This window comes from Amphiprion ocellaris, chromosome 13, assembly GCF_022539595.1.
Source record: "Amphiprion ocellaris isolate individual 3 ecotype Okinawa chromosome 13, ASM2253959v1, whole genome shotgun sequence".
NCBI lineage: Eukaryota > Metazoa > Chordata > Actinopteri > Pomacentridae > Amphiprion > Amphiprion ocellaris.
This window is the reverse complement of record NC_072778.1, coordinates 8711669-8730470: the sequence shown is the minus strand read 5'-3', so window position 1 is coordinate 8730470 and position 18802 is coordinate 8711669. Positions and strand designations below refer to the sequence as shown.

General features: G+C 38.8%; 1 protein-coding gene across 6 annotated transcripts in view; it reads left to right on the top strand.

Annotated features, from left to right (window-relative positions):
- The window catches only part of gria2b (glutamate receptor, ionotropic, AMPA 2b), a 54090-nt gene that overhangs the window by 27444 nt on the left and 7844 nt on the right, over positions 1-18802 (top strand). For all 6 annotated transcript variants that reach the window (XR_008603715.1, XM_023279875.3, XM_023279873.3 and 3 more), the window contains exons 3-11: positions 842-1081; positions 9764-9960; positions 11407-11460; positions 11557-11715; positions 13421-13588; positions 16616-16720; positions 16914-17021; positions 17475-17681; positions 17904-18271. Coding sequence is in view for 5 of the 6 variants with exons in the window: in XM_023279875.3 (XP_023135643.2) it covers positions 842-1081; positions 9764-9960; positions 11407-11460; positions 11557-11715; positions 13421-13588; positions 16616-16720; positions 16914-17021; positions 17475-17681; positions 17904-18271 (1606 nt within the window). In the remaining variant the exon portion in view is untranslated. The remainder of the gene's footprint in view (positions 1-841; positions 1082-9763; positions 9961-11406; positions 11461-11556; positions 11716-13420; positions 13589-16615; positions 16721-16913; positions 17022-17474; positions 17682-17903; positions 18272-18802) is intronic.

Below are 18802 nucleotides of genomic sequence, written 5' to 3'. Positions count from 1 at the left end.
ACTGTTTGGTATGTACATACCTGAGCATGCAGGTCATAAATTATTGAATAAGGGGATTTTGCAAAGTAAGCACAATGTGGACGCAATATAGATAATGTGATTATAAATACAGAGTCATCATAAACGTCAGCAGCACGCCGTTAATGGCTCCTAACAAACGCTATCATTCAAGTTTAATGGTAACTGAGGAGATATTGAAATTATTGAATAATCCACAGTGGACACATTTAGTGCTAATAGGTGGTGATGAAACAGCGCATCATGAAATATTTGCCTTGCCACATATAATAATCATAACAGTCATGGGAGAAAAGCTAAATGTCAGCCCCACGGGATACAGCACATGTGAAGAATTAATGTGCAATTTTGAGGAATGCTCGACTCATACTCAACACCACTTATTCCCACTGTATCAGAAAGCCATAGGCCAACTCATAAAAGTTTCACATACTGACTGGCCGACAGTGGATCTTTTAGTGTTGAATACAAGCACTCCCCTGACAGAGCTTATGGAAAGCTATCCATTAATCAGCTGAAAGACAGACTGAAAGAGTCGTCCCTTAATAGTTGTGTTTGGCCCGAATGTGCACTAAAGGATTGCAATAAAGGTCTTGGACGTATACACCGCTATGAGTTACAGCAGGGAGCTCTGAAGGCTTTACAAATAAATGTCAGAAGAGTTTGTTTGGAAAAGGAGAAATGAGATTGTTCTGGCAAAATAATTCCTGGCATGAAAGAGAACCGTATGCTATTTGGTTCAGTGGTTTTTAAGGGAGTCCTGTTGGAAGGATGTGAGCTAAACACGGACTAACGTTCCTTAACACAGCGCTTTCTTCTTCAGTCTGTTCGCAGTTCTCGAGAGGAGTGTACGCCATTTTCGGATTCTACGACAAGAAGTCTGTAAACACCATCACATCGTTTTGTGGGACGCTGCATGTCTCCTTCATAACGCCCAGCTTCCCTCTGGATGGAAATCAGCAGTTCATTATCCAGATGCGACCTGATATTAAGGGACCCCTGCTCAGCCTCATTGAGTACTACAAGTGGGACAAGTTTGCCTATCTGTACGACAGCGACCGAGGTAAGACATGGACACTTTTAAAATGGTTTTGAATGTGTAGTCCTGCTCTGAAGTTCTCACCAGCTAATATGTTGAAATTCTCTCTCTAAAAAAGCTGCTGCTACTAATCTGGTGGTTTATATTTGGGATTGTAGCCACATATTTAGAATTATTGTATTTTTCACATGCCATTTCCAATCCAGCTTTATGTATACAGCACTTTAAACAACCACAGATTGAACCAAAGTGTTATACATCCAGAACAAGGCAAATAAAATCACAACTACACAATAGAAGCACTAAAAACAAATAAAATACAAAAATACACAACAAAAGGCACTAAAAACAAATAAAACCAGTGCCTCATGCTGGATGGAAAGCCAGGGAGTAAAAGTTTTCTTACATCTTTTTTCGTAAAAGGAGTAGTTATCTGGATTTTTGTTAAAAGCAATAAATGCAGCAAAAGCAAAACAGTAAAAAATAAATAACTAAAAAAGTAGCACAGCACGGTTGAAGCTAGGTAAAGGGTGTTTGGGGTCATGACAAACAGCTTGTCACATACAATCAACGATAGCACCTCGTGTGTTTGGGAGTCGGTTTCATGTAATATCAAGGGGAGGGGAGGCAGTCGGAGTCATCTTTGACATACAGTAGAGATGATATGCCCTGCAGCTGTTGATTTCCACACTCGCTCTGCATGGAGGTGTGATTTGTTTGCATTGTGCTCCTGTGATATGAACATCCTGATCCAGAGGGAACACTGCATCAAGCTTCACAGTGAAAACTGTGTGTGCTCCAGTGTGGCAGACTGTAGATAAATCTACCTGACTGTATGTAATCTACAACTATGCAGTCAGCTTTTTTTTATTATTAACAAATGAGAACACGGGTTAAGTGTCACCACATTTTGTTTTTACTCAAGTGATTTTAACACTTAATAATGCTGCACCTATTAGGGGAAGGTGTAAACAAATCCTCCATTAATCCTACCAATGACTAATTTTAAATAAATTAGTTTAATACATATTCTAATTTACTAGTTTACTCATACAAAGGTTTACTTTAATCCGTATTCATTGCATTGAATCCCGATTTTTTTTTCAATGTAGGGTAGGTTTGTTGAGCGTTCACAACACTTGATGCTCTTTTTCAGCTCTGCACTGTTTCAGCAATCAAACAGTAAACTCACAATCACATCTGGGAGCTGCCCAGTCTTGTACTGCTGGCCTCCAGGTCAATGCTTTTACTGAGAAGACAGACACTTTCCACCCATCTTCACACACACAGAGACACACAAATACACACACCCAGGTAGTTAGTAGATTTAGATTATCTGGTCACACGATCTATCTTAACCCTCTGAGCCCCAAGCAGCTAGTGGGCGAGTTTAGCGCCGGTCACATTTTTGCTTACTGTGGATTCATTTATCACTGCGGTAAAAAAGTCCTGCACCTCTGTGGAAACAGCACAGTCATAGCTATACATGGAGAGAAGTCAAAAGTATACTAAGATACAGTTAAAATGGTATAAGTTCACAAAAAAAGGCAGAAGTTTTTCTTTATTTTATTGAAAAATTAATTTAAAAATCTAGTATCAGATGCCTCTACTAGTTGACGATAATAATAATTTTTAAAAATTACTAAACGCACTATCCATATTTCACTAATTATTTAACATTTGCAATTTGTCTCTATACTGGTCTTCTGTACACTGTGTAAGCACAGCCTGCAGTTCAGCCGATTTCAGCTGAAAAGTCTCTGACTGTTGGGTGTAGCTGAGTCACGAAGAATCCTGTTAATACAAAGGATTTATTTTTGACCAATTTTTAAATCAGACATGTAGGATAAAGTCATTTTGATGAAATAGCATGCGTAGATATGAGTAATATTCCCCTACAAAACAGCACATCACAGACGATTAGTTCAAGGGCCTTTTGCAAAGTTTAGTAGGAGAAGATTCTGTCTGTTTTTCACGGCTTGTGGCTCTTAAACTGTGCCATTCTGGCATTTTTTAAAAAGATGACATGACATTTAAACTCCCCGATTGATTTTGGGGTTCAGAGGGATAATATCAAGTCAACTTCCTGGTCTATAAATCAGTTAGACAGATACTTTCCCCACGATTTAAGAGAAGTTCTGCAGTTGTAGCTCAAACTGAAAATAGTGCATCCTGAAAGATAGCACTCATTATTTATCAGTTGGCGCATTTAAATTTAAACCCAACAGTCATTAATACATTGATAAAGATTGTAAAAAAATATGGTTACTTTCTAATGGAATGTGTGAAACCACTGCAGTCAGAAATAAAGTCTGTATGATGTGAGTCTGTGCACCTGTAGTTGCAATCTTGGACAAGATCATGGGCTGAATTAATGCAGATGAAAAATCATCCACCCTCAAACTTTAATATTCAGACTTACTTCATATTCAAATCTATTCTGTCCCCATTCTTTGATCTCTTTCATCAGTGATTCTTTTCTATGTGACACTGATAGTGTGGAAGTCTGGAAATAAGATGATATTTCTTGGAGCAGACATTTTCCTTCACAGTCTGAAAGGTTCCACACATAATACACTGCCTGAAAGTGTGGCTCTTTTAATTGTGTTAGCAACATATGAGAAAGTAAAATGGGAGATGCTTGAGTACAAGAAGGTAATAGGTAATAAAGGAGTGCATTATAAAGTGTCATAAAGACGGTACAGCAACAAAGGTTGAGGAATATTATACGGCTGCTTGTGCGTTATCTCACTTTGCTCCGTCATGTAATTCATTTTGTAGCGTCACCTGCTAATTGTGATTCTGTGACTTGTCCCCTTGGAGAATAATGCAGTCTTCTGCAGCACAGAGCGACCAACCAGCACTGGAGAGGACATCTCCACAGATAGAGTTCCATTATATTTTAATACTGCTTTTGTAATGAAAAAAATAGAATTAGGACCTCAGTAGGATCTAGTTACAGTTGAATAACAATATGAAATCTTTTTATCTTGTGTAAAAGGGATGCTTGGCTTTCAGGTTATATTTTTTAGGCCCATTTTTATTTCTCATTACTGAATGAAAATCATTCATTATCTATATTTTAAGCACTCCAAATGGACTAGAGTTGGGTTCACTTTCTAAACGCACTTTGGAGTTGTTCAATAGTGATGAATGGATTACCAGAGCATTTAAATAATAGACTGAGAGACTTAAGGTGAAAGGAAGTAAATCAGCTCAGAGAAGTGAGATCGCTGCTGTCTATACACTCGAGTTTAGACTGAATATAGTGTACAGTGGATTAGGAGAGATTTATTGCACTTCTGCTCCGTATTACCTTTAACTCTCTATCATTTTACACCACTTATACACAACCCTCTCACACACATACTATGCCTTCTGTTCATCCATTCACAGCATCCCCCTCCATGCATGCTGTACACTTCCTCTGATCTCTTTGCAATGCTTTCACCCCCAGCGTTCACTGCTAAGTCTTCCCAGTAAGCCTTGCTCAGGCTGACAGTGGAGTCAAATGCTGCTCCCATCTAAAATCAGAAGCACCAGCTGTTTTAGGTTGTCCCCATGCTAATGCTAGCAATGACCTGCTGTCCCTACTGTACGCCCGCCATGGCACTAAGGGGCCTGTTGTGCATATTTCATCACTGCATGGCTGTCTAATTAGGTCAGTGTGATCCACTCATTCCCATGGCAACCAAAGTGTGGAGAGAGGGGGAGAGAGAAAAGAGAGAGCGAGATTGTGAGTGACTGAGCTGGTTGGTAAATGATGCAAGGATGTGTGGGTGTTTCTCAGGGAGCCGAGGGAGAGGAGGCAATAGAGTTGCCACTGGTTATGATGAATTCTATTAGCACATTGAGACTAATGGATGAACTAGCGCAACCATTGTCGGCTGTTGTCAGTAAGTCAGTTTAGATAATGGATGGATATACGTGGGCAGACAGGCACTCGGAGCACTCTTTCCTGCATTTCTTTAGCTCACTCAGAGCCAAAATGTCCTCAGATAGACTTCTACCAGAGCAGGTCCTACCAGATCTTTGTCATTCTACCCGGATAAAGAGTGAAGCAGAAAAAGGAAATTCCCTTTTATCCCTTGCAACCTCAATCTTTGGTCTCCATTTCTCCAAAAGCTGCTCAGTAACTGTTTTAACGGTTAATTAACAGGATGATTCCACACCTCCGATTTTACATTCAGCACCAGCCGTTAGTGAAAAAACAGGAGCTGGTGTGGCCTTTATGCGACGAAGATTTTCATTACAAGAGGTCAGAGATTACAGCTCATTCCAGGCCTGCAGTTTTTGCTTTTTTCCCCCATTTATTTATTTCGATAGTGACTGAGTTTCCTCTCAACTTGACATTTTGGAGAATATGCATTTTTGCATCGGAGAATATGCATTTTTGCTTTCTTGCTGACAATCCGGAAGGTCCAGCAACTCACTCAACAGTTGTTCAAAAAAGATTAGTTGGAAAGATTCAGTAAAACGATGAATTTACCACAAACTGATGATTTCTGCTAAGCGAAGCTACCTGGATGCTTGCAGTCACCTCATATTCCCACTATAACCATGAGCATAGAGACGTGGGGTGGATTCTTTTTTCTTCTGACCATTGGCAATGAATGTAAAGAAAGTATTTCATCACTGGCCATAAGGTGGTGGTTTGTAGGAAAGCCCAATGTCAGTGTTTGTTGCTTACAATGAAATTATACACAGCTATGATCACATTTCAATTACCTAAACAGACTAATGCTGTGTTCTTACTTTTATTTCCTCTGACTGTATTTAGCAAAAAGCTTCATGCATTTTTAATAGAAGCAGAAAAATTACGTTTTGTTAAGTCAAGGGTCTTTTGACGTGTAAAAGTCTGTAGTTATAATTTTTTTTGTCATTGATAATCCATTAAAAGATGACTGCTCTGTCCCCATATGCAAATTCAATGTAGAGCTGCAGAAATGACAAAATTCTGCCATTTCTTTCCGCTCAGATGGAGCCTGTAACCATTTACAAATTGACTTAAGTGGTGCTTCAACTTACATTATGCAGAAAGTGGACAGGTTTACCAGGGAGAAGGATGTCGGACCTTCACCGCAGTGAGTAAGCCTGGAAACCGTAGAAACAAAGAGATTATAGCTAAAATGAAGATGCATTTGGAGGTATTACATTTATTTTCTCGATGCAATATTTATGAGCCTACTCCCGCCTCATTTGAATAGTTTTGCATCATATTATGCATATGCTTATGAATTCACATACATCATCACATTGAGTTGTTATTGATCAATGAGCAGGAAGTTACGCTTTTACAGTCAAGGCTGCATGTGCGAGAAAAAATAATCTCCTCAACTGGGAAACAGGAAGATACGGTTTTCTTTTATGAATGCATCAACGAATTGTCAATTTCCTGAATAATAAAATGCTGTGTTGCACTGGGTCATGCCTCCTTATTCCCCTCTTGACCTTTCAAACCGAAGACAAGTTAAGGGTAAATGGGAGGTCACATAATTTCCTTTGTTTGCCAATGCAGTGGTAGCACTGTGTCTGTTTGATGGATGGCATCATGTTTGTTGCAAACCAATATATAGACCAAAAATATGCAGAAAATTAGGTAAAGTAAATGATTTTATGGGCATTAACTCAGTGGTAGAGAATAATAGTAGTAGACTTGTATACTATATAATATTCAATGGGTAATACGCATTGGAGTGTTTATATAATTAAAACACTACAGGAAGATGTTTATTAGTAATATCTAACAGTATGTGATTGAATTGTTGAATTGCAAACAGTGAAAATGACTAAATAGTTAATAAACTACATAATCCTCATCCTATATTTTTCATTTACCTCAAGCCTTGTGTGACATTTCTGTCCTGCAACTTGTTCTTTAATTCCAGCATAACCCCTGGTCAATTGTTCAATCTCGCTCTAAAAAGAGACTACAATATATAAGGTGGTTATAAAATGAATACAATAAAAAATAAAAATAATGCACAATGCTCTATATAAAGCTTAAAGCTATTTGTCTCTTTGAAGACCATTTTTATGAGTAGCTTTGGCAGACATGGACAGAAATACACATTATTTTTAGGTTGTTCAGTTTATAGTGTTGGCATTTAGACATGCTTAGAACGTTAAGTCCCTCTAAACTCATCTCTGTGTATCAAAATGCCATATTTAGAAGTTTTTTTCGCATGAAAATAATCCCTTCCTGCCTTAAAATGTCTCAGATGTAACTCTACACCGTTGCTTCCTGCAGAATACTCAGATCTATGAAAATCCCTGCTTCTCTCTCCGCTCACGGAAACTCAAACTCACCAGCTCACCTGCGACTCTATTCACACACTGTAAAACTACTGCATGACACATAATGGCAAATTGTGCATTTTTTTTAGTGACTCTGCCATACATGCTTGAGCTGAAAACCAATTCTGACTAAGAATAATGATATTTCAGCTGTCTGAATCTGTGTTTTTGAGACTGTTGTCTTGCAATTTAAAGGTGGAAATGCTCAGCCTTGGTGTTGAATCCTTATTTCATTCATGACATGTCTTCTAGCTTATAAAAACCACCACATGGGCATGCTAGTAAGAGCAAACCCTTGATTTTTAATGAAGGGGGTCCTTGAATATTTGCATGTTGTAAGTACAGTCTACAGACTAATTGTCTAAAAATGCAACTCCACCTGAATGCAGAAACATTTATTAGGTATTTTAAATTGTGCTTTTCATTATCTTCACCGTAAATCACACGGAAATTCTAATTATCTCATTTAATAAGCATCAATAAAACAGTCAGTTGTAACCACATTATGATGACTTTAGAGTAACCATGATGTATAATTCATTGAGAGAAAACTGCAAGCCTCCATTTTCCTCGGCGCCGTCATAAAACCTCAGCCGTGTCGCATGAAATTGATTGTATCTGTAATTCACCTCGCTATGGCAAGTCGGAATGAAACACTCGACCCTTTTATCAAAGCGCTCTCTAACTGCCCATCGCAGACCAGGGATCAATATCAGCAGAGATTCAACTGTGAAACTAGATAGAGGGGGGTGATAGGAATATTAGTGCAGATGGACTCGGTACTCTTTGGTTTTACCAGACTGCACTTCAGATTGATGTACAACTGCTCCTTGTGATTAAATTACTCAGACACAGCAGCTGTGTCTGTGCTTCGCCGAATCCTTGCACTTAACTGGTTTTGGATTACAGAACAAAGCCCATACAGGCGATGGCATACGATGATAATGCTGTAAAAATATTAGATGGTTTGATTAAATGCAAGGATAATTTCTGTTTGGTTGAGACAACCCTTTATTCTAAACACATATAGTCATTTTTTCTGGTGGGAAGCCAGTGTGGGATTGCAAAATAGCCACCTGGTCGCCTGCTTTATTGACCCCGTTACAGCAAAATAGAATTGCTCTGACCTTGTGAGTTTGTCGTTGTTTACATTGGAAAAGGGGGTTGTTGTGCAGAATTTTCATGTATTTATTACTCCGCCAAGGAACACGGCAGAGTTATGCGATGATCCAAGTACATTTGTCTGTCTGTCTGTCTGTACGCAACATTACACCAAAACAGAAGAACTCATTTGGATTAAATCTTCAGGGAAGGTCAGAAATGACAAAAGGACCACCTGATTAGATTTTGGCAGTCATGCGGCTTATAGTCTGGATCCACTGATTTGTTAAGAATTTTCGTATCATTGAGAGATAGCAGCACGGCGTCACTGTAACTATGACAACTAGTGAACACTACATCAGCTGCCTGCTGATCCTACTACAAATCCACCGCTGCAGACTTACCGGGACTTATCCATCAGAAATTATACAACAACTGAGCAGTCTTGGGGGAGGACTGCGCTCTCTGAGTGCTATTCTTGCTTGATTATTTCCTCAATTACTTTGTTCTCAGCACGATAACTAAAATAAGTTTAGTTGGTTTGCATATCAGCTGTGTTTTGTGGCAACTTTATTTCCTTCCTACAAGTGGGACTTCAGTAGAGGTTGTTTTATCGTGAACTTCACTATGAAAAGAAGAAGGAAAAATACTCAGAGATGTGTGTGAAAAAACATGCAGCACAAACATCCAGTCATAAAGCAGCAATACAGTATGAAACTTTTGGTGTTGATGCAGTCAAGTGTATTGTTAGACCCACTTTCCTCCCACATGTTGGTCAGGTTCATGGCAGAAATGCTGTGACTCATCTTGATGAGCTCTTTACATAAGACATTGAGTCGCTGCAAAAACCTCCACTGTTGGAATAAGCAGACTGTGAATGCAGCCAACCTGCAATAATAGAACCATGTTTTTGAACAGGTCTCGTCTGCCATATAATTTGTTATTTGTTTCTGTCTTTACCCTCTGTTTTTTTTTTCCTTCTTTGCAATGGCTTGCCTCTTAAAATTTGCATGCGGCTTTGTCTATAACGAGCCAAAAAAAAATGGTATAAGGCCAAAAACATGTCAGATTATCGCAAAACTAGTTTCGGGGAATTTAACACATAGTTTTAACAGGAGCATCAGCAAAAAGACAAAGAGACAGACACACAATGCATGCAAATCCTCCTTAATTATTACTCTACGATGGAGGACACATGTTTTGATTGATGAGGAGAATAAATCGAAACCTTTTCAACAGCACCGATTTATGCCACAGACAAACTGAGACAGAGTGTTAATAATGTTTTGAACTGTGTTTTATCCTCAGGCCTAACAACGCTGCAGGTTGTTCTGGATACAGCAGCGGAAAAGAAGTGGCAGGTGACAGCCATCAACGTGGGGAACCTGAAGGATGAGAGGAAGGACGAGGCCTACCGTTCACTCTTTCAAGATCTGGAGAACAAGAAGGAGAGGAGGGTGATCCTGGACTGTGAACAGGACAAAGTGAAAGACATCATGGAGCAGGTACAGCAGAGTGGAGTTTTTCTACAATATTTATTGTATTTGAAGGACTGATGAAGTAACGTTCCCATTCTGGAATGAATAAATACTGATAGATACTTTGTTAATCCCGAGGGAAATTCAAGTGTTCAGCAGCTTACATGCAACAACATAAAATAACAAAAAGGCAGGTTAGTAACACCAAAATTAAAGGTTAGCATATACTCTGGAAAATCTTGCTGTACAATACTATGCTATAAAAATGCTTGTAATTTTAAAATATATAGAATACTAAATGGAATTAAAATTCAAGATTTAGTATTTACACATTTCAAGCCACGGAATGTTGTTTGTTACACCAGTACTGGTAATTTTAAGTACTCAATGTTAGATCTCTACAATTTCAAAGAACAAATAAAAATTTTGACCACACTAATGATATAATATTGCAGCAAAGTGTCTTGTTATGTGAAAACAGCATTGGGAAGTGGAAATAAGGCTGCAAAAGGATGTGCAGTAATGTGCAGAAATAACCCTATTGTCTTTTAATTACTATTGTAGGACAAAAGTAATATTCAGTTGAAACATATGCACTGATTGTCACATGGACCCGGCTGCCCAGCAGATGTAGAAAGACCTCATAACAATTACACTAATTGCTCATTTAGGCTGTGAACAAAACTGCAATTAAAGGCAAAACAAACGCACATAGACAGGTTATTTTTACCCATGAGAGCAGCCTATTGATTAGTATTTAAAGTATGTCTGTTTAACCCAAAGCTGACTAAATTCAGTCTACGGCCTAATTGCCTCTTTATCCGTTTAGGATACAGGAAGTTTCTCGCTTTCATGTTAAAGACATTTACATAGAAGATACAAGACGTTATTATTCAAATCTGTATCACTGACAAACGAAGGTGCCAGTCAAGCAGTGGGATTAGTTTCAGGTGTGTCATTTATGTGAGGAAGTGAAATGGGGTGTAGCGTAGATATTTATGTTATTTTCTTCTCATTTTTTCTGTTGCTCTGCTGATAAGAGAAGTGGCTTTGGAATTGGATATCTCTCTCTGGCAGTATCTGTGACTGTGAATGCTTTTTTTTTTTTTTTTTCTTTTGATAATGGCCAAGACTGTCAGTTATGGTATGGTTGATCTTGGTGAAGTGCAATGGTTGAACACAAGGTATATTTGCATAGTTTTGATTAAACCTTTACCATATTTATGATTGTCTTATCTCTGGTTGTCAAGCTCTTGGTATAATAAAGACCTATAGTGTAAGTTTTCCCATATAGGGACAAAATATCTTCCCTTTAAAAGAGCTGACAGCAAGTCAAATGAAAACATAGAAGAGGAACTTGTTTTTTAAAAGCCTTTTATTAAGGTGTCTTGTTTGCCTAAGACATATTGTTTTATTCTAGCGGGAGGTTTGCTATGCTACTGTTTAATATATGTCTGTCTCATAAAACTGCAGGTCATCACGATTGGCAGACATGTTAAAGGCTACCACTACATTATAGCCAATCTGGTAAGTTTAAACTACTTCCGCATTTATTGCATATTGCACTTCTTCAATTTCTACTATTATGCTGTGATACAATAATTCTTTTTCAATATTTTTTAGGGCTTCATTGATGGGGACCTGTCCAAAATTCAGTATGGAGGAGCCAACGTTTCAGGCTTTCAGATTGTTGATTTTGATGATCCTTTGGTATCTAAATTTGACCAGCGATGGGAGGCCCTGGAAGAAAAGGAATATCCAGGCGCTGACAGCAAAATAAGGGTGAGCTGCAGTGTGCACACATAGCAGTAGATACCCACAAACATGCATTTCTTATTTACAGCATAGAATTGTCCACTCGAAATGTCTTCTTTAGCACAAGGGCCTGAGTTGCTGTAACGTGTTTGTAACCTCAGAGTAAATTATGCAGACTGTCACCCGCTCACATACACACACTGCTTACATTATTAAACATGCAAAGATTTTAATGCATTGTTCAACAAAGCCACATACATTTTCTCTTGAGTTAAACGCAACAATTTTTCTATTTAATTTCAATCATTTCATGCAGTGCAAATAAAATCAGGGTGATATACTGAAAAAAATGTTCAATTTAAGCTACTGCTTAGACTTCATCAGCCTTTAATATGAGTTCTCTATCACTCACAAATAACCAAAAAATGACAATTACTAAAATGCATTTTTACACCATTTTTCTTCAAAATAGTTAAAGTTCAAGTTCTTCTTTGGTCCCACCCAGGCAGACAGGTGGAAATTGTTCAAATCTGAGTGAAAACACCTTCTGACATTTACGAAACAGAACACATTTTAGAGGAGTCCATAACATAAACATAACAGACAAAAAAGTGAAAAAGAGGCACCAGCATGCCACATATAATATATTCTCTAATTAGGACAAGATGCATGCAATTTGAGGGTGGATAATGAGCAGGAGTGTGTGTGTGTGTGTGTGTGTGTGTGTCTGTGTGTGCATGCGTTGTTTAGAGCTTCTGAGGATATTTTATTTACTTTATCTACAAAGTGACTCATGTTGGTCAACCTCATTTGTCTGATGAATTTAAGGTTACAGCTCTCTGTTGAAGCCTCTTTTGTCGGCTAATTATGCTAAAAGTTGATGAGGCAAGGTTATGCTTGAAGTTTATGGGTTGACTTGAGGCAGAGACTTGATGTTTTCAAAGTAGATTGCCTCAAGTCATCGAGAAGAGATGCGTGGATGTTGTTGAGATGAGTTCCAAAGTCATCCAAAGTGGAGCAAAGCTTATTCTTGCCAATTAGAACTCCACAGATGTGCCCTTTCTTGCACAAATGGAATACAGCTGTAATGAAACCTGTACACTCAATAAAATTTGACAAAAATAATTATTGAAGAATCACTAATGGTGTCCTGGAGTGTTAGATCTTTGTCCTCTCTCATCTTTCTGGTATCCTTTGCTACAACTCAATATTCACCAGCTTTACTGGTAAACATCAGCAAACTGTGCTCTCTCTTGTTTTTTAATCATTTCTTGGAATTTTATTTCTCTCGCAACTTTATAACTTTATGACTACATGTAAAGTTGTGTTTTTTTTAAAGAATAGGGCTGGCATATTCTGTATTTCTGCTGTTATCAACAAATCGACTTAAGGCTTTCCTACACTGTCTGTGGCTCCCAGCACCAAGTCTATTGATTTCTGCTGAAGACATACATTTTTTGGAAAATGAATCACTGGTAGAAGGCTTCCTTTTATAAAAAGCCTACGTAATTTACCAAAATAGCTGAGCACTGCAGTTTTAAATAAATGTTACTCTATAAGGACAAGGAGGTGTTGGGACCTAAAACATATAGAATATTGCTTTATTGGGCCTTAAAGATTACAATGAAGAGCAGGTTTGCTGTGCTTAGGTGAAGGTTAATGTCAGAGTCAGAGCTAAAGATTAGCCTGGGAGGAGAACAACCCATCATGTTTCCCTCTTCTCCTGCTGTAGTACACATCAGCGCTGACCTACGACGCTGTACAGGTGATGACCGAAGCCTTCAGGTACCTGCACAAACAGCGAATTGACTTCACCAGGAGGGCCAACAATGGCGACTGCCTGGCCAACCCCGCCGTGCCGTGGGCTCAGGGGGTGGAGATCGAGCGGGCACTGAAACAGGTAACCTTCCGCTTTTCTTAGTGGAGGCCTGTAGCCCTGGTAACAGTAGGTCTCCTTCAGGACAAACACTCGCAAAGGCAAGAAAGAACTTCACCGATGTTGCTTAAGCACTGATGTTTTCACAGTGTCTGACTTCTATACAAACAGCAGTCGCCCACGGATCGTCCTTTGAGCGCTGACACAAACAACCTTAGCTGCACTCCTGCTGAGATATTAGGCACAAAAGTGGGGCCAAAGTGGATTTATCTTTTATTTCCCCGCAGTTTTTGGCTTCCAAATTTGGAGGTTAAACTTGAAATGATTCTGCTTTTTAAATGCAGAGCAACAGATCACAGTGGAATCTTTTGATGTTATGGATTTATAATCAGAAATTGCTTACTTTATCTGACATTACATAATGAGTATGACCCTCTTTATCTGAGATGACAAACTCATGTCTTTGAAATGACGACGTTGCACCAGTGGCTCTGGGCTATCATATTGGATTTCTATAAGAACGGTTAACCAGCTGTCAAGGCCTTTAAAGGTTTTTTCTTTCATCTGTAACTTTGCCACTCCGTCTTCTCCATCTGAACTTGTGAAAAATCCCTGAACTCTTTGTAGGAGGCGCAGATGAAACATTGGTCCACAACACAGGGTCTATCCAGCGTGGGATTTTTTTTTTTTTTTTTTAGAAAAAAGATATCAGTTGGTAATATCAGAGGTAATCTCAGGAAACATGTCCAGAATTGATCAGTACTTGATGCTGCTACCTGGTACTCAGGAAGTCTGGACATGCATATGTAAGATGAAGACTCGCTCCATGTAGCAAATCCAAGAAGACAAGATTCAGAGACGCAGCACTGGGTCTGGATCAAACATGTTTGGAAGATAGATAAGCCCTTGGCCTCGAAGGTTCCCACAAAGTGAGGAGAAATAGGGGGCTTTGATAAGAATTAGACTTTATTTTTTGCTAGCTGTTCCTAGAGGGCAGGCCAGACTTATCAAAAGCTTTCTGCTATTTCTCTGCAAAGATGGATTCAAAATATTTCAAAGGATGTGCTGAGCTATAAAACTTCAGTGAGATGCTAAAATTATTGGTGCTCCGATGAAAGAGGAAAACAACATTGGTACACTGTTTGGTCAAAATTACTGACAGGTTCTTCTTGTTTTCTCTTGTAATAAAGAGAGAAAAAAAGTACATTCCTCTACAGGTTCTTCTACAGATACTTGAATTTCCCTCAGGATTAATAAAGTATCTATCCATCCACCCATCCATCCATCCATCCAGGTAAATCAGTCTTGACTGAACAATTAATCTGGAAGTATGACAGACTCTTAAAAAATGAGAATTTGGATCATGCAATGACAACATTTAAAATGTAGCACTACATCTTTAAGATCACAAAATTCTTGATTAAGGATAAAATACACCATCTTGAGGAATGTTTACAACCTCAGAGCCAGCTATCAGTTTCAAGATTGGAGACACGCAGTGACACCAGACTGACATTCACATCTAGACAGCAGAAGATATAAATCTATACAAGTGAATTTCTGAATGACTGATCTGCACACACCCGTCTCACACTTCATGTTATCAGTTGCTTGCCAGGTCTACATATCAGACTGCACAATATGATGGCAAATACAGCAAACGCTTACCTTAGTGTTAATGTCAGTCAAATAAAATGGAAACTTTATGACGTCCCTCAATATTAAATCCATTCAGCGCATTTGCTAGGCCTTAAGGATGCACCCAATGTGTTTGATAAGCAATGCTGCCAAACTGTGTTTACATGAAAACTCCCAGGGCCTCCATCTGAATTCTTTCACCCTTGGTCCCTTTGTTATTTAAGTTGGCTGCCAATAAGAAAAGAGATGAAGAATGCTTTTCAAGTATCTCAACACATGCTGAGACTTTGCCGCAATTTCCTCTCCAATCTGGCCACCAATGGTTTCATTATGTCTTTCTGCTGCTTTGTAGCTCAGCAAGAAATCCCATTTGAAGTCATTTAGGATCATGGCACTAACTTTGAAGAAGAGGAGAGAGTAACAGCAAGCAAAGTGCACTTCTCCACGATCCCTCCCACATGCTCTTCACTTTGGGGAACGTGGGAAAAGAAGATGAGGGCCATTAAGACCTCACAAGCACCAATCTTGGGCAACCAAACTGTCAGAGAAGAGGTTTTTGAAGACTGTTATACTTAAGAGTAAAAAGGGATGCTGAACCCTTTCAATACTTTTCATTTGCCTTCTCTGAACCTATAGCAGTGATCTGCTGATGGCATCATTTCCTGAAGCATGTCCAGTCCACATGGGTACTGGATAATGGCATCATGGCAAAGTAGTTATTGAGTACTCAAGCCACAATAAGATGAGACATTACCTTCAATCATTCATACCCCAGATACCACAGCACATACTTGGTAGTTGTGTCACATGGTCAATAGAAAGGCTTCAGACATTTCTTCAAATCCCAATGTGACGTCATGGAATTGGGTATAAACAGCAAATTTCTGGCATATTCTGGGTGTTATTTCTACACTTTTTCTGCTCTTTCTGCTAAAATACATGTGAGATGGTTAGGGTAAGGGCCATGTAGAGGGGTCATTGCGTGGCATTCAATGAAACACTAAATGCAAAAATTGTGCTCCACTAACGCACAAAATAACTTTTTATGATATCAGGCTGCCCAAATCATGAATTACTGGCAAATCTATGTGCACCCAATTAGTTGATTCACTATTAATATCCAAGATGAAGACTTGCTGAGAAACAGTATGTTTTTAGTGATTACATCATTGCATAGCTGCTAGAATTAATTTAGCATTTATATTACAATACTTTTCAGCAATCAACAATTTTTATCATCCAAACTGTACAACTCCAGCAGGTTGCATGGTTGCTGTTGTACTATTAACGTATTCACAATTGAAACACCTTCATCCAGCTACTAGTACACATCAGAAAGCTGTGTTCATGTGAGTAGTCTAAAAGCTAGTTTTACTGTGGCATGTTGTAACTGAATGATCTTGTATCTCTAAGGTGCGAGTGGAAGGCTTGACGGGAAACATCCAGTTTGATCAACATGGCAAGCGAGTCAATTACTCAGTAAATATAATGGAACTAAAGAGTAACGGACCTGTCAAGGTAAGTGTCATGTTCTCTTGAAATGTAGTTAAAAACAAGGCATATCATTTTAGAGAATATAATTCACATGTGTTTTGTGTACATGTTGTGGAGGAATTAAATAGTAATTTCTGGCTATGTGTGAAGCACTTTTAGCATTTAAGCTGAACAATATATCTGCTGTTTTTATTTCATTGTGTATTTCTCCCACCAGATTGGCTACTGGAATGAAGTAGACAAAATGGCTGTTACCAAATCGGATGTCTTTTCAAACGACACAACAGGAATGGAAAACAAAACAGTTATCGTCACCACTATCTTGGTAAATCGTATAAAGCGCGATTGAATAACTATTCCACGGTGCACAGAATGTTTTAAAGTCATTATGTCAACTCTCTTCTGACTTTAATTAGCTGATGAAACAACTCTAAAAGCCACTGGGCACCAATTTTCCAATACCAAAGATGGTATATAACCACATCTTTTTTGCTATGGGTTTGTGATATTTTTAATGCCACGACTAATTTTCCATGAAGGAGAGGGGGTAGTTTGTGTGTATCTGTTTTTTTTTTTTAATTGTGCACACTACTAGAAGGACACTAGGCCACTAATTTAATGCTACAAGGCTGTGCTTCCTTTCATGACCAGTTCCTTCTTGTTTCCATAATGAACTGTCAGCCCAGTAAGAGACCTTTGTCTTTGAAGCTGCTTTTAACACTGTAACCCAAACCTCTTGTGCTGAACAGCATTTTCTGTTTTTGTCCCTGTCCTTCAGGAAGCACCGTATGTAATGCTGAAAAAGAACGCCGACCTTTTTGTTGACAACGAACGCTACGAGGGTTACTGCGTAGATCTGGCTGCAGAGATAGCAAAGCACTGTGGCTTCAAATATCAGCTGAAAATAGTCGGGGATGGCAAGTATGGAGCCAGAGATGCAGAGACCAAAATCTGGAATGGGATGGTTGGAGAGTTAGTGTACGGGGTGAGTTAATCTTCTCAGTTTAAAGCATCTGCTTTAAGGCTTTTAAAGAGAAGACTTCAGTCTCTTATTGACAACACAGTGTTCCTTACTATGGTACCGGCATTTTAAAGAGATGTTTTAATGGTGATGTTTATTTTCCAAGGTAGATTTGAAGCATCTTGAAAATGGATCAAAATCTCGATTGTCTCTTTAATTCCTACATCTTATGACTTGACTTGACAGAAAGCCGACATCGCAGTGGCTCCGTTGACGATCACACTGGTGCGAGAAGAGGTGATCGACTTCTCCAAACCCTTCATGTCTCTGGGAATCTCCATCATGATCAAGAAGCCTCAGAAATCCAAGCCTGGAGTCTTCTCCTTCCTGGATCCGCTGGCTTACGAGATCTGGATGTGCATTGTTTTCGCCTACATCGGCGTCAGCGTTGTGCTGTTCCTCGTCAGCCGCTTCAGCCCTTATGAATGGCACACTGAGGAATATGAGGATGGCCAGATCCAGACCAATGAGTCGACTAACGAGTTTGGCATATTCAACAGCCTGTGGTTCTCCCTCGGAGCCTTCATGCGACAGGGCTGTGACATCTCACCTAGGTAGGTCAGAAAAATTCACGACTGTCGTGGCACTTGTGGTTTAATTAGTCAAGAAGAACTGGCGACTTTGTGAATTTATTACTGCCATTGTAAATGGACTTAATTACCTTCCACCTTAGCCACCTAATTAGGAGTAAAGAAGATTTTTTTGCAACATTTCACCTTTAGTCAACCACGTGTATTTTGTCATTCTGGGGACTACAGTATTTAATAGTTTGCAACTGAAATCCACCACTTTAGTTCAGAAAGAACAAACTCAGAATGGACTAGTGAACCGACAAGAAGGATGACTGACTTAGACTTGATGATTTCCTGAATACCAACAGGTCTGAATGTCACCATTTCAAAGTCAGTACAACATGCAATTTCAAATTAGTTTCAACAAGCTAATGTTTTTATAATCACATGCCTAATGTTAGTTTGGAGTCAGCTGGTAAAAAGTATTGCAATTTGTCTAATAAAGCTCTTGTTTTAATTTTATTTTCTATTCACCTTGTAGATCTTGGTTTTACAATGCTTACATATTATTAG